Source organism: Eschscholzia californica, unplaced genomic scaffold (genome assembly GCF_041429995.1).
Source record: "Eschscholzia californica isolate CP2 unplaced genomic scaffold, dmEscCali1.0.p SCAF_4, whole genome shotgun sequence".
NCBI lineage: Eukaryota > Viridiplantae > Streptophyta > Magnoliopsida > Ranunculales > Papaveraceae > Eschscholzia > Eschscholzia californica.
The window spans coordinates 50,351,847-50,366,300 of record NW_028238461.1 but is presented as its reverse complement, the minus strand read 5'-3'; the positions used below and the strand labels follow the sequence as shown (position 1 = coordinate 50,366,300).

Below are 14,454 nucleotides of genomic sequence, written 5' to 3'. Positions count from 1 at the left end.
CTCTTTCGGCAAAAAAAAATCTAAGTAAAAAAATACAGCAAAACTTTTTTTTGTTAAGTCCAAGTATTACTTTTTTTGTTAAGTCTTTTTTATGTTTGTTCTTTTTGTAGTATAAAGTTCTCATAAAATCTAACCGAGGTGATTCTTGTTTTTAAATTTAAATAACCAAGGTGGGTAATGAGTTTGTGGTTGGGCTTTTCGTTGATGGCGTTTCTGTGGCGGGTCGTGCGTGGGTCGTTCCCGTGACGGATCGTTCCCGTTTCACGGGCCGTTCCGTGGCATTCCTACGTTTCTAACGGGTCGTGTCTAATGAGTCTGGGACTATAGAATCTCAGCCCTGTCACGGAACGCCTGGCACATGACGGGTCGGCACGGCACGGAACAGACCGTTCCGTGTTCTTAAATAAAAGGGTCGTGCCGGTCTGTTTCTGTGTCGGCACGGCCGATTGGCCACCACTACATTGGAGACAAAAAAAATTTAGAATTTTTATTAGAGTGTCCCATTGGAGATGCTCTAACCTTGTGTCTAAATACTGGGGGTGTGATATGATTCAATGTAGAATAGCATCAATTTTGTTGTATGTTATGATCTCTTGAATATTACTTTAACATGGGTGATTTTAAAAAGCCAAATTCATTTTGGTTGATCAATTTTTATATTTGCGGTAATGGTTGATCAATTTAATTTAACGGAGCTGAATGACATTTGGTTTGCGAAAATGTGTTCCTGCCACTGAAGAAGTTGGTGTGAATTTGATGTAATTTTTTTAAAGGCCAGCGCTTTGGAGAAAGCAAAATAGTTTCCGGGGTAGTGAAGACTTGGTCAATTTTGTTTGACAATTTTATTTAGGGGGAAAGCGAAATAGCTTCTCCACCTCAGCTCTCTCTCTCTCCACCTCACTTCTCTCTCTCTGCCACCTCATGTATTCGCCATCTCATTGTCTTCACCGGTGGAGACCTCCATTAAAGGTCCTAGCAGACCTTCAATGGGTCTGTTCGGACCTCCAATAGAGGTTTGGAACAGACCCATTGAAGGACTGCTCGGACCTTTAATGGGGTCTCCACTCTCCCTCTAGATCTGTTCTAGAGAGAGAGGAGAAGAAAAAAAAAATTTATGGTTGAAGGTCACCGGCCGGAAATTGGACAACCGGCGACCTTCGCCGGTGAAGACGATGAGGTGTAGAAGTTTGAAAATATTCCCCATAAAATATGTTTCCCCAGAAAATTTTCAAAATTTTGCATATTCTCTTTAAAATTTCACACCCCGGAAACTATTTAGCTTTCCACAAAGGGTTGGTCTTTTTAAAAAGGCATGGGTTTTTTGATGAAAGAGGATGATTGTGAGTGGATGTGATATTCACACCAGCTTTTTCAGGTGCCCTATCATTACTGCTTAGTTTGACCGAAAGATTGAACGGTTTGGTTCCATAGAACTGAGCTTGATCAGTTCGATCGGGCGCAGCTCACCCCTACTGGACAACAAGTCAACAACAAACTTAGCTCCACTGATATCCCTCCTTCCTCTCTGTCCATATATCTCGTAGAGAGAGAGAGAGAGAGAAAAAGAGAAAGAGAATGTCGTCAGCGAGAGTGACATCAAACACCAACAATGGCTGGTGTCATGTATGCGAACTGAGTTTATCTCTCCCTTCTTCCTCATTACCTCTTCTCTGTCCTCACTGCAATGTTGAATTCCTTGAACAAATCGATTTTCCACCCCCTCTTCACACCACCACCACCACCACCACCACCACCCACAACAACAACCATGACAACCCTAATAATATCCCCAATCTCAATTCTACTTCCAATTCAATTCCTCCTCTTGAAACCCTAATTACCCAACTACCCTCTACCTCTGATGATGATTACTTTATCCAGAGTATGCTTAGACACTTTAACGATCCCCGAAATGAAACCCACCACCCAATTGCTGATGGTGCTTGGGTTTACCCACTTCTTTACAGTAGCTCATCTCCTGCTTCTAGATCCTTTATTGAATCAATACCCACTATTCAAATTACTAGCTCTTTCCTAAACTCTGATTCAATTCTCTGTGCTGTTTGTAAAGAAGAGTTCTTGATTAATGTAGAGGCCAAACAGTTGCCTTGTAATCATATTTACCATTTTGATTGTATTCTTCCATGGCTTCAACAACATAATTCATGTCCTGTTTGTAGGTATTGTTTACCTACTGATGAACCAGAACTTACTAGTAGTAGTACTAGTCATACTGAAAATAGGACTAGAGTTACATTTGGGAATTTGATGGACTATGATGATGTAGATGAAGAAGATTTGTTTGGGATGGGAAATAATTCTAGAGATATTTCTGGAAGACAGAGATTGGGTTTCCCTTCTAGGTCACGTTTTGCTACGATTGATTCTTCGTCTTCTTCGCCTACACAGATGGCGCAAGCTGAGACTAGTTCAGCTGGACCTGCTAATAGTGGTGAGACTGTCTCCAGCTGGCATGCGGAAGGAGAGAATGCAATTGGTGGCGGTGGTGGTGGTGGTGGCAGTGGCGGACCAGTTGTTGGAAGTGGAAGTGGGAGGTTGGATGAGGAAGGTGATACATTAATATCTGAAGTTAGAGGAGGTTTGTTGGGCTAAAGCTGTTTAAAGGTATGATTTTTATGAGCTTCTTTTATGGGTTGTTCTGATATGAAAGTTTCAATTTTTTAACTCATACAAACTTCCAAGATGGTCTTAAAGTAGTAGGCATCACAATCTCACAATATGCAAAATACTTAAATCTCGAATATGTTTGTACGACTTAAGGAAGATACTAATGTATGAACTAAACAATGATCTTTATATATGATAGCGTAACAGCATTATCAATTGTTAACACTAACTGTTACAAGGATGTCATGGTTGTTCAAATGTGTGTATAGTGAAAGATACTTAGGTCGTCCACTCAAAGAACTTCCGATGTATACACTTTTCATGGTAACCGATCTTGGTGTGTTCTGATTCCTGGTTTTGGAGGAGGAACTTGTTGACTAGAGATTTATTGGGGTTTCTACTTTCTAGTTCCCTTTGGTTTTATTGTTACCCCAAACCCTGGATTCTGGTTTGCGTGAGGAAATAAAGTTTTAGTAACTATTTATCGTGGGAAAGGGATTTATAAGAATCCCAGGATATCTTTCCGGTTGCCGGAAGCACCCAAGTTTAATAATCCTAGAAACGTCGATCTTAAGAATTCATAAAATGTTGAGATGAAGAAGCTTCGTATTCAATCAGTAGTACATTAGTGAAACACTTCCATATGTATATCTTTTGTTAACGATTCTGGATTTTATTTTGGGTTCTTGACGAGTATTATCTCTCTAGGCAATTCAAAACCTTTAGAATACTGGACTGTATTCTCTTTAACTCACTAACATGTTTGACTTCGGATAGGAGTACATATGTCACATTGAACTCGCTAGGGACAAAAAGTATTTTGATGCCCAATTCCGAGAGATGTTCTATTTAAAAGTGTCTCTGAATCGTACGAGCTACAACACATTGTAGTTTACTTATTCTAAGAGGTGTTTTTGGACGTAGGGCATCGTCTTCAAGTTTTAACTAAAACCTATTTGAACTTCACTTTGGATACAATATCAGTCAAACTTGTAGAGGTTGTGTATAGGACTAAGATCCTTGTAAATCCCCATATCTGTCTCTCCTTAGAAAACATGAACCTGGATATTAGCTGTAGGAAAATTTAGGTATCCGATGTATTTCTAGTTCAAGAATATCAGCGGTTTCGTATCTACGAAGCTTGTGATTTGGTTAGACACTCAACCTGAGTGTTCTTTAAACTTTGAAAGTATTCCATTAACTGCATTTTGATTTGAATTTCTGCTTCCCTGAGCATTTTTTTCTTGTGCAGTATACGTGTGTACATTGAAGAGAGCCCCAAAGAAGTGCAGCACCAGGACTATGTAATAACACTATATATACTTGGTGTTTTTTCTGCTAATTTCGATTTTTAGGTTTTGGGGGTTTATTTTTACAGAGATGAAGATTTGCATCTATGTGGTTGTAATAAATGTGTTCTAGCCATTTTGCATCATCCATCTATCTGCTTGAGTGAATAAAGATAAAGTTGTTTCTTTTATCGATTTCTTCACCATGTCACACCCATAAATTTTTTGCACACAAAAATTGCCGAATTATGGTGCCAAGTGACCTCCCTTGCCTTGGTAGAACTCTCTGAAGCATTCTGGGGAGAGAATTGTGTGGAGGAGAACTCTCGAGAACTCAAGGAGATCCCAGAAGCTTCAAGAATCTTGTAGAATTCTGGAGTGCACTCTGGAAGGTCCAAAATATTTCTAGAAATGTGTTCAGTAAGTGTGAAGAAATTCCAGTTACTGTTTTAGAACTGTCCACCATTGAAAGTGTGGAACCTTCCCGCTTTCTTAGGCCTGTTGAAGGGAAACGGTCTTCATTTGCAAATCACTCAGTTTGAGAGCAACCAGCGAGTGAAGCGAGTGACTTGAGAAGTGCAAGCATTGTAATGGTCCAGCGTAAGTGGCTATCTGCGCTTGTAAACTGTAACTCCGAACTCGAGAGTTCTTAATACATATCAAGTTCCGCCCAAGTGTACTGCTGTGTTCTGTTCTTATTTCTCTCGGTAATGGTTACCACAAATTTGGAGTGAAGTCTGACCTGTTTTGTGCAAGTAATGCTTTGATAAGTGGCTCACAACTTCCGAATATAGTGCCTCTTTTGTTCGTATGGCGAGATATACAAGAACCTCTCGAAGCAAACCCTATATATGATTAAGAAAATTATTGAACTTTTAAGAGTCATTACTGTTACTAGAAATGATTCATTATTAGCATTCAATAACTTCTATAAAAGTAATTATATAATCTTGAACTTTTACCAATACTCAGTATCTCTTGTAGAGAACGTAGACACGTTCCATAAAAACAATGTAAATTAACCTGATGAATTTCATGTCACTGGTACAAGATAGACCTACCAAGGTTACAAGTTACTCAGGAAAAAAAGAACATGAAAAAAGCTCTGGATGTCATCATCCTTCCCTCATCAGATCCTTTATACGAAAAATGTTGCCTCTTCTCTTTGCTGACACTACGATGATAATGCAATAAGGAAAAAATCATCAACAGCTGTTTCAGTTGGGACTCTCAACTACAAGCATGACCTCTGGGATTTCTGCTGATTGCTCTATTAACCACCGGTTTTCTTGATCATGTGCGTTTCTCAAAAACCCATGTTCGGTATGGTTGTTTACTAATGGCAGTAGAGCTTGATTACTGAATCAGAACCAGCAGTGAATAACCAGGGTTGTTTTGGATGGAAGGTGCAATCCCGTACTCCTACAACACAGTCGCAAAATAATAATACTTTCAGTACCAACTTCGTATCATTTATTATATGGTATCTGTCTCATTTCGAAGCAAAACAATCTTCCCTATGATTACTATAAGCATTTTCATGTCTCATGAACCTACACAGATCTTGATGCGAACCAGTTTAACTGACCCCTTCCACCAAGTAGATAAAGCAAAGAGAAAAGAGAAGTATTGCGAACACAAGCACTAACCTCTTCCATCGGTTCTAGTGTGCCCCCGGAGGATTTCCAATGGAACAAGAAGTGGGTTCTGGTTAAGATCTGAATATACCATCCCATGGAACACATATGCAGTGCCATCATCAGAGCATGAAGCAAACAGAGGATACGAACGATGGAAGGCAACATTTGTGATGTCCTTCGGGTGACATCTGAAAACATTCAGCAAAATGAATACCATTAAGACATCCAGTTGAAAGGTCAAATGTAGATACCAAGTCAAGGTTCTAAAAACGAAGATAAAACATATTCACAGATCATAGAATCCAGAGAAAATAAAGTTTTTGTAACTAATAAGGACATACGTGAGAGTCCTGTAAGGTTGAGATGAGAGGTCCATGTCAAACCAACAGAGTTTTCCTTCTCGACTCCCGACGATAACATTATCACCTACAGAGAAAGCAGAATACTTTAGATATATTTCTGAATAAATGTTAGAAAATTGCGCATGCTCTAATCTAACTATAAATACTATGAATATAATATTATGCCCGTTGATTAAGTGAAATACTACCAGCTGGATGAATAGCAATGGAGGAGACCTCACGAAGCCCAGTCTCGAGCTTCTTTACAAGTTTTCCCTTCACCAGATCATAAACACGGACAGTTTTCTTAGTCGAAACGAACAAGACGGGACGAGAGGGATGAAAGACCGAGGAAACCGGAAGTCCATGCAACTTGAATGGAATCTTTTGTGTGACTTTCTTTGATAGTTGGTGTATCAGCACCGCTCTCGAGTCACGTACACAAACAAGTTAAGGGATTCCAAGTAACCCAAATTATATGCATACAAGTAGACAGGTATTCCTTCAGAAAATAATTAAATTGATAGAGGAAGAACAAATATTTTACTCAAAAGTGGACTTCAACCACTATTATCTAGTTACTGCTTGGCCGCATTTGCCAGTTGCTACTATGCAAAACAAAAGGTACCCGAAGGCTTCAGAATGCTTATTTGTCCGCAAACCAATAACTGTCCTCACCAATATGATGACAAAAATATGGTTATAACTATTGAATAAGGTCTTATTTTCATAGCACTAGCATAAGATTATAAACCACACTAAGAAACTGAAAAGTTCAAGAATAATGAGAGAAGAAACTAGGTGACAACTCCTAGAAAGGTGATGTGATGCTCAATTTAGACAAGATGTAGGAGATCAGATCAAGTCTAAGAAATAGTCACTATATATATAACCAAATCATAAATAAATAATTCAAAATCTTCAAGGATATCACCCGGCATCACTATAGTGAAGTAGTCTCCTTTACGATGCCATTCTACTGAGGTTACCGTCTGCACTAGGCCATAACAATTTGATTAGTTATACTTCTTAGTAAATTATACAAGTCATGCTTAAACTTCAACATATGAAATGGACTTCCAATTAGAGAAGTAGTGAGGCACCTTTTGATGTTTCAACCGGATCCCTTCATGTTTGTCGTCCTGCAGCCAGCTCACTATGGAGGTGCTAGAATCTGAATAGAAGAAACCATAAGCATGTTTCTTTATCTAAAATTGATGTTTATTGAAGTTCTATACCAACCAGAGTTGTCTGAAGCTAAAGGTGCTTCAACATGTAAAAGTTGCTTTGTTTTCTCCTGTTCTTCGGCATTCCCTAGTCCAGTGTTCAGCAAAAGCACATCTTGCCCCCTTTAAGATATGATACCAAAAGTTAGTACAGTTACAGAAATTACAGTAAACAAAGTAAAAAAAAAAATTTGTTGTCATGAAATATGGCTTACGCGGATACTGCCAGAATAGGATGCTCCGAGACTGGATTCCAAGCAACATACTGGACAGGTTCACCGATCTCCCAAATTTTAAGACATCTACCAGTTTCAACCTCCCAAATACGAACAGTTCCATCCGTTGAACCTTCAAAGGTGGTCGGACACAGTAAGAATCTAACCGAATATCTACTTTATTTTGGAAATGAAATGAAACACAACTATAATAATAAGGTATAGAATCCTCACCAGAAGCCAGCCATTGGCCTGAAACTTGAACAGAAATTGATACAACGGAACCCTTGTGGCCTTTGTACTCGAGATAACATGTCACCGGATAAGGCTTTAGGTCTTTCCGACTTGGCAACTTGGGCTTCAGAGATTCTGGGTCAATGTTAATCTAAGAAACAAAAAGAAATGATATAAAACCAAGTAAGCTCGCCATCAGACATTCTTTAAGATACGAGAGAGGGGAATTATAACATATATGAACAGCCCTTAGATCCCGGCGGACATATTTGACCCCCCCACTTACACGTTTCTTTCGTGTTCTAGGACACAAATATAGGTCCAAACAACGATCAAATGTGTCCTTCACCGCATTTTCATATGCTGGAACCTTTCGCAGAGATTCATACCTATTATGGAAGTGTGAGCAGTATTAGATTACCACACTATCAAAGAGAAGAAAAAAATTACTTTCATAGGAGAGCATAAGTACCTTCTAGGTATAAATTTAGGGCGGTCTTCCTCAAACATTAGCTGGTACGAATTTATCTCCTCTTGTGTAGGGATATATTCTACAGAGGGATTATATGATTCCTCGTGACCTGCAACAAGAAAATGTTGTAACTCCAAAATATCACTGCATACTTGAAGAACCAGAGATAGCAAAAGAATTATTTTTAGAGAAAAATACCAGGTAATTTTGGTTTTGGTGCAGGAATGTAGCTCAAACCATGAGCAGCCTTTTCCTTCGAGCTGGAATCATCTCCCCACAGTAGATAATGCCGTGATTCCTCTTTTGGCTTCTCATTGAGCTTTATATCTCCTCTCCTAATTGCTCTTATGTATTTAAGAACCTGTAGATTCACAGGAAGCAACAAATTAGACGAGCAAGATAACCTCTAATTGCAACTTTCTCCAACTTCCACATCTATGAAATATTGAAGCCACTTTTTAGTACGAACTAGTACTTCGAAGTACTGAAACCGAGCAAAGGAAAATCAGGAATACTATCGTTGAACTTATGTTTAAATCCAATAGAGTGTCTACATCAGCTGTCTAAAGGTTGCAAGATTAGGTACTATGCCTCTCAACATGAGATAACAAAAGTTTACATCGTTAAGCGACGGCGTATCATAGTACTAGTCGAAGAGAGCTAAATTACATCTGTTAATTTTTCTTTTTCAACAACATAAACAAACACTTCTGACAATAAACTCAAAGAAGAAATAGAAGACTCTAAACTAACAAAGAAGAGCAATATCTCCTATGACCATTCCTATTATACATGCAGATTCCAGAAGCCATATAAGCTCATGGTGGTTACCATTTTGTGTTCCCATTCTGAACGAATGAATCGCCTCTTTGGTTCTGGTGCAGCTGACAATGGATGGCCGGCATCTTCCCACTTAAAAAAGTCAACAGCTGGCTGCATAGAAAGCAGGAAAAATGTTTAAGCTTGTTTGTGCATAAAATGAAGTATAGAGATTGTAGCTAACTGAAATTTGAAATAATGGACCGTGAGAAAAACTAAAATACATACAGCGTAAGGATCGACTTCACGATGCGGAGTTTTTCCTTTGAGCAAGTTACGGATAAGACCAACCTCCTCTTTTGTCAATTCAACTTCCTCATCATTGTAGTCATCATAAACTTTGCGCCTAAAGAACACCAGCAGTAAAAGACCATGTATTAGAGGTAGCGATAAATGTAAGAAGCAACAGAGAAGTCATAGGAATGAGACGTGATCTATTAGTTTTCCTGTCCAACTATTAGCAAAATCGTTGATATCTACAACAAATGATTACCACAGTAATTATTTCTTCACAAGTTTTATGCTCTCAAGAGTCATGAGGAATAGCTACAATTAAGTTGAAGTCCCAATGTCATATCACAATCTCATGACTAAAATTTCTTGAAAAGAAAACTGTGTTAAAAGACATGAAATGAATTCTTCTACTTTAGATACTCAAATGAGTGGGGACCGATGAAGAAACAAATCATAGTAACTTTAATGAAGCAGAATTGAACTCCTAAAAATTCAGCTATACCGGTCTAGGAACTAGTGGTGTAGGTGTCTACTAATACAGGTTCTTGTTCGCTCAAATAATTGTTGTAAGTGATGAAACAAGGAAGAACAACAGTTCACGGCTAAGGCTCTATAAACATAAAGAAATGGAAACTAAGATCTTGCTAGGATTTTGGATAAAGTAACCAATCTTAACCTCTTGATGAACCTATTATGAAAAAAATGATGCAATTGCCCACTTGTGTGATCCATTAGTCTCTAAACCAGTCAAGATAGGGTGGAAATGAACTAGTACACTTGGATTATGTGATATGCCTAGTTGCCGGAGCTTGACCCCATATGAATCGAGTCCCCATGTGCAAAATAGTGTTTCCTTGATAGTCGATACTTATTGCAATGCGTTTTAAGGAAGAATTAAGTTGTGAACCATGAGTCTCAGTTAAACTCCAAAAGTAGGACACATCACACGCCGAACATCTTCAGTCTCATCTACTTACAAGATCTAGCTATGTATTTGAAGGAGGAACTGAGTGACTGAGCGGAGACCAGATTTCTGACTCTCAGAGAAACTATGGAAGTAGGAAACCAGAAGCATCTTCTTACATATATCTAGCCCCACCAAAAGATTATCAATTAAAAGAAACCAGCGACATTCACCTCCCAAAATATGGAAATTGGGAAGCTTTTTTTTACCTCTCATAAATGTTTTTCTTAAAGATATCGTTAAATGACCATATTCATATGGAACTTGTGCTCGTCAAGTTTATCTGGAGACGTAAAACCCGAGTACTCGAGTTGAGAACCCGGTCCATTGTCATCCCTTTGTGTTAATAACATCAATTTACTTTCTTATCTACTCCTTATCAGCAATATTTGTTCCATTAAATAGTCAATACATGATAGCGTGGATTTAAGATATCTAAGATCAGAATAAGAACTAGCAACTTGGCAAATACATAGACTCGGGATACCGATTATACAAGACATATTTGCAAAGAATTTACAAGCTAAATAAGCAATAAAACTCACCAACTTTTTGAGTTGTCTACTTTGTCTAGAAAAGAAGCAAGCTTATCCTTTCGAGCTTGCTTTTTAATCTTCTTTCCAATGATATCATACCCAATGTGATCCTCATCCTTGTACCATTCCAATGGAACATCCCCAATAGTATTACGAGAAGGAACCTGCAATTGAAATTCAACCGACATGAATCGACAAAGTTGATTATGAAAAGATGATAACTTTCTGTATTCCCAACATTGAGAAGAGAAAATAAACCTCATCTTCAGAAGAATCACTCTCTTCAGCTGCTGGATGGGCTTCACCTTCTTCTTCTTCTAGTTCATTTTCCTGAAATACCATATTAGACTATTTAAACTCAAACTAATCGTTTTCAAATTGAACTGGTAGTATTAAACCTAAATCATCTTAGAATTTACCTGATTATTGATGTTATTTGGTTCTGAAACTAGGGTTTCTTCCTTTTGTGGTTCTTGTGGTTTTTCTTCTTCGCTCACAATCTTTATTTGGTTCTTCTTCTCTTTCTTCTTCTTTTCCTCTTTCTTTGGCTTTTGGTTATCGTCTTTAACAACATCGGCCGGAGGATTGCCCTTTGGTACCTTCATTCCGACGTGTTTACCGTTTTCGATGTCAATGAACTTCTCAGCTCCAAGGAATAAAATTTGTCTTAAACCCTAAAATTAGTAGAGAGAGAGAGAGAGGAAGATGGTGCAGCTAGGGTTTATGAGATGTGAATATTGGACGAATACTGAACTCCTTAGTTTCTGACCACCGGATTAAGGCACGTCGCTTTTGGGCGCTCCAAAGTTTACTGTTTGCCTAATTTCGTTATAGTACCCCCACTTTTTACATGTTCCACATTTGCTCCCAATATTATCCACTGTTGTAAAGCAATCCCACATCGGTGGTGAGACAGAGTGTGTTGCTCCTCTTAAGAGGTTAAGCACCCTTCCCTAGTGCGGCATTTTAAAATCGTGAGGCTCAGGTGTGTCAAAGCAGACAATATCACCGCCAGCCTAGAAGGATGGTCTGCACCATCCTTTAACACGTTATCAGCACGATTCGCTCTACTGTGATGTAGTATTGAGAGGGTGTGTTGCAAATCAATCCCACATCGGTGGTGAGAGGGAGTGTGGCGCTCCTCTTAAGAGGTTAGACACCCTTCCTTAGCGAGGTCTTTTAAAAACCGTGAGACCTGGGTGTGTCAAAGCGGACTGTATCACTTGCAGTCTAGAAGGCTGTTCCGCACCATCCTATAACATCCGCTTCAATTTTTGGTTTCCAAAATTGAATGAGATACATCAGCAGTGGTAGTTGTCCCACTTTCCACTTCTTCCTTTTTGAAGAACAAGTCTATGTGTACACACAAACTTAAGTGGTTCTTGTACAAACTTATGTTGGTTGTTTCACAATTTTTGTATGGTTCTTTTGCTTTTTGAGTTTGCATTCAAAATTGGATTAGAAACATCAGCCTCTAGTTGTTCCACTTTCTGATTACCCTCATCTTTTGTATCTTCTGTTTGTTTTTGTTGTCTTTAAAACACTACACTTTATGTTTTTCACTATAGAACTATCACTTTATAGTCAATATAATAGTTGGTTATAGGATACTAAATAAATGAATAGATAACAAAGTGTTAGTATATAAATTGAACAAGTATGTCTAGAATCAGTATTACGTTTTACACATTTAGCACGTGAAGCTCTATATTAACTTTCTCAAGGCCCTCTAATTTTCATTTTGTTGTTGAATTCTTGAATTATGGATAAAACATGTCCCACGAGATGTTATGAATTTTATTTTGGACAACTACATTAGGGCTAATTCTTATCATTTCGGTATAGTTTATGTATGAGAAAGAAAAAATTATGTTATTCAAACGAGACCAAATCAAATAAACAAACTAAAATACCCAATTCCGTACACAATATCTTATCCTACTACAACTATTCAAGTATAAACTCCATTGATTTTACCAAACTCAGACCAAATATAATAAAAATAAGTAATCAAATACAAAACCATAATACAATAAGAATAAATCAACAAATATATACTTTCAAGCAATAACTTAAGATCTATGATTGTTATCTGAAGCAGAAGTTTCAGGTTGTAAATCCTTAGATGAGGAAGGAGAAGGTTCATCAATGGGAAGATCAGAAAGAGAAGCCAAAATTCGACGAATACTAACAGACCGAACTGTTCGAATACTGCTAAGGGATCTCATATTATTCTTGGAGAAAATTTTGGAAGACTTTGTTAAGATTAAGTAAACCAAAACTTGAACAATCAAGAACATCCCAATCTTCATCAACATGTCTATTACACTGCTTTCAATCACCATCTTTGGTTATTTATCGTGTTAAAACAAAGTCGATTTTGGGTTGAAGTTTGAGAGATAAATGATCAAATATATGAACAACAATACTCTTGGAGACAGAGAGAGAGAATGGAGAAATGGTGGGGGTTAAATAAATAGATGGAGTTGTTGATGAAGATTTTATAATATGGATGATTTGAGCAATGACATTAGTGTTAATTTGGAGATGGCTATTTTGACTTAGCAAGTTAGTGGTTCGAAACACGTAAGCTAGAGAGGTATTTCTTTGAAGTTTGAATTAGGGAAGGCAGTAGGAACTTAATTAGGAGTTTTTTAGAGAGAGATAAATGGTGTTAGATAGCTTGATTTAATGAAATTAAGATAAAGATCGTATATCTCAATAGTAAACGTGTTCAAAATATAATGTTGTTTTTTCCTTGTACGACATTGTCATTACAGTCAACGTACACAATTTAACATTGAAGTAGTCCGATTGACTTTCATTTTTTTGTTGCAAGTAGTAGGATTGACTTTTTTTTGTTGCAAGTAGACGGATTGACTTATGTCCCTCTATCGCTCTACATTCAAGAAACATCGATGTCTTAGCTACATGGAAGCTACCGATAGATTGGTTAAAGGTGAGTCAATTGACTCCATTCAAAATTTTCGAAAAACAATTTGTTAATTTAGTCCCACATAAATAAAAGAAAATTTAAATTTTTGGTCGCAGGGCACGGTGAATAAATGTTAAAATTAGAGGTAAAACACAGTTTCTTTTACAAGTTTAAATTTGGAAGGTGGCTAAATAAATTACTACACGTCTAAAACTCGCAACTTATAGTATAACTTTATAACCAAGTTGTATTTACTTTGATATTTTTTTGATGAAGAAATTTACTTTGATATGAAATATAAATCATCTCTAGACTATAGGCTAAAAAACACATATAAACTAGGTCAATTTTACTTCATCAAAAAAAAAAAACTAGGTCAATTTTCATTAATTGAAGTAGATCCAAACGATTCCGTCATTTTATGTCACTTGAATCTAATTTATTTGGGTTTGACTCGTTTAAGTTGGTCGTTCAATAACCATTGTAAGACGATTTCACATAATGGTGCATTATTAACTGAACATATCGATTTGAAAATTTCAAACAGAAAGCTATTCGTCAATTAAAATAACGAGAAACAAAAACTCCGAAGTCCAAAAATTTATTTTATGAACTATGAACTGAACTAATTTAGATTATGAAATTACTAGATTTGATAGCGAAATTTAACTAAAAAGACACCATAAGAGATTACGTTGACACGTCAAGTGGAAAAGTAGCTACATTTTAACGATAATAATAATTGGTGTCCCCAAATTAAGATCGAGTATGTCACATGTTACATCTCACTTATTGTCCATACACCCAATACAAGTGAGTGATGGTCCACCATGAATGAATAGCTTTTTAATTTCATGAAGGTCATGTGATAGATATAAACTGTCTCATAGATAATATCATAATAAACGTGACTAAGTTGGA

General features: G+C 37.3%; 3 protein-coding genes across 5 annotated transcripts; 1 reads left to right on the top strand and 2 right to left on the bottom strand.

The window, feature by feature from the left end:
* The first annotated feature begins 728 nt into the window (after positions 1 to 728).
* On the top strand, positions 729 to 4,108 carry LOC147545742 (uncharacterized). 3 transcript variants are annotated; one of them, XR_015224064.1, is made up of 3 exons: positions 729 to 758; positions 1,292 to 3,496; positions 3,568 to 4,108. XR_015224064.1 is itself a non-coding variant. In XM_086637779.1 (3 exons), exon 2 carries the CDS (start codon positions 1,576 to 1,578, stop codon positions 2,611 to 2,613), a length of 1,038 nt encoding a protein of 345 aa, XP_086493905.1. In that variant the 5' UTR covers positions 745 to 758; positions 1,292 to 1,575; the 3' UTR covers positions 2,614 to 2,625; positions 3,881 to 4,108. The 3 variants fall into 3 exon arrangements, 1 of the variants encoding a protein (XP_086493905.1); XM_086637779.1 differs by having other exon boundaries at positions 745 to 758; positions 1,292 to 2,625; positions 3,881 to 4,108; XR_015224065.1 differs by lacking the exon at positions 729 to 758 and having other exon boundaries at positions 1,419 to 3,496; positions 3,568 to 3,799; positions 3,863 to 4,108.
* A 700-nt stretch (positions 4,109 to 4,808) lies between these two features.
* LOC147545741 (Transducin/WD40 repeat-like superfamily protein) lies at positions 4,809 to 12,568 on the bottom strand. Its single transcript, XM_086637778.1, has 17 exons — positions 11,018 to 12,568; positions 10,857 to 10,928; positions 10,608 to 10,762; positions 9,093 to 9,210; positions 8,877 to 8,978; positions 8,244 to 8,406; positions 8,046 to 8,154; positions 7,860 to 7,962; positions 7,574 to 7,724; positions 7,340 to 7,472; positions 7,141 to 7,247; positions 7,002 to 7,072; positions 6,830 to 6,890; positions 6,108 to 6,335; positions 5,899 to 5,983; positions 5,567 to 5,745; positions 4,809 to 5,339 (listed from the first exon to the last, which is right to left on the bottom strand). The coding sequence occupies exons 1-17, from the start codon at positions 11,201 to 11,203 to the stop codon at positions 5,254 to 5,256; spliced, it is 2,109 nt and encodes a 702-aa protein (XP_086493904.1). The 5' UTR covers positions 11,204 to 12,568; the 3' UTR covers positions 4,809 to 5,253.
* Positions 12,524 to 12,943, bottom strand: LOC147545740 (uncharacterized). The gene has a single exon (XM_086637781.1). It carries the CDS (start codon positions 12,941 to 12,943, stop codon positions 12,671 to 12,673), a length of 273 nt encoding a protein of 90 aa, XP_086493907.1. The 3' UTR covers positions 12,524 to 12,670.
* Between the last annotated feature and the right edge of the window lie 1,511 nt (positions 12,944 to 14,454).

What these genes read in the sequence shown, in the direction of transcription:
- LOC147545741 (XM_086637778.1), bottom strand. Translation starts at nt 11,203, where the DNA reads ATGAAGGTACCAAAGGGCAATCCTCCGGCCGATGTTGTTAAAGACGAT. An exon ending in ACCAAAACCAAAATTACCTG is followed by an intron (nt 8,155 to 8,243) that starts GTATTTTTCTCT and finishes TTCTTGTTGCAG; the next exon opens with GTCACGAGGAATCATATAAT. An exon ending in TCCGGTTGAAACATCAAAAG is followed by an intron (nt 6,891 to 7,001) that starts GTGCCTCACTAC and finishes GGCCTAGTGCAG; the next exon opens with ACGGTAACCTCAGTAGAATG.
- LOC147545740 (XM_086637781.1), bottom strand. Translation starts at nt 12,943, where the DNA reads ATGGTGATTGAAAGCAGTGTAATAGACATGTTGATGAAGATTGGGATG.
- LOC147545742 (XM_086637779.1), top strand. Translation starts at nt 1,576, where the DNA reads ATGTCGTCAGCGAGAGTGACATCAAACACCAACAATGGCTGGTGTCAT.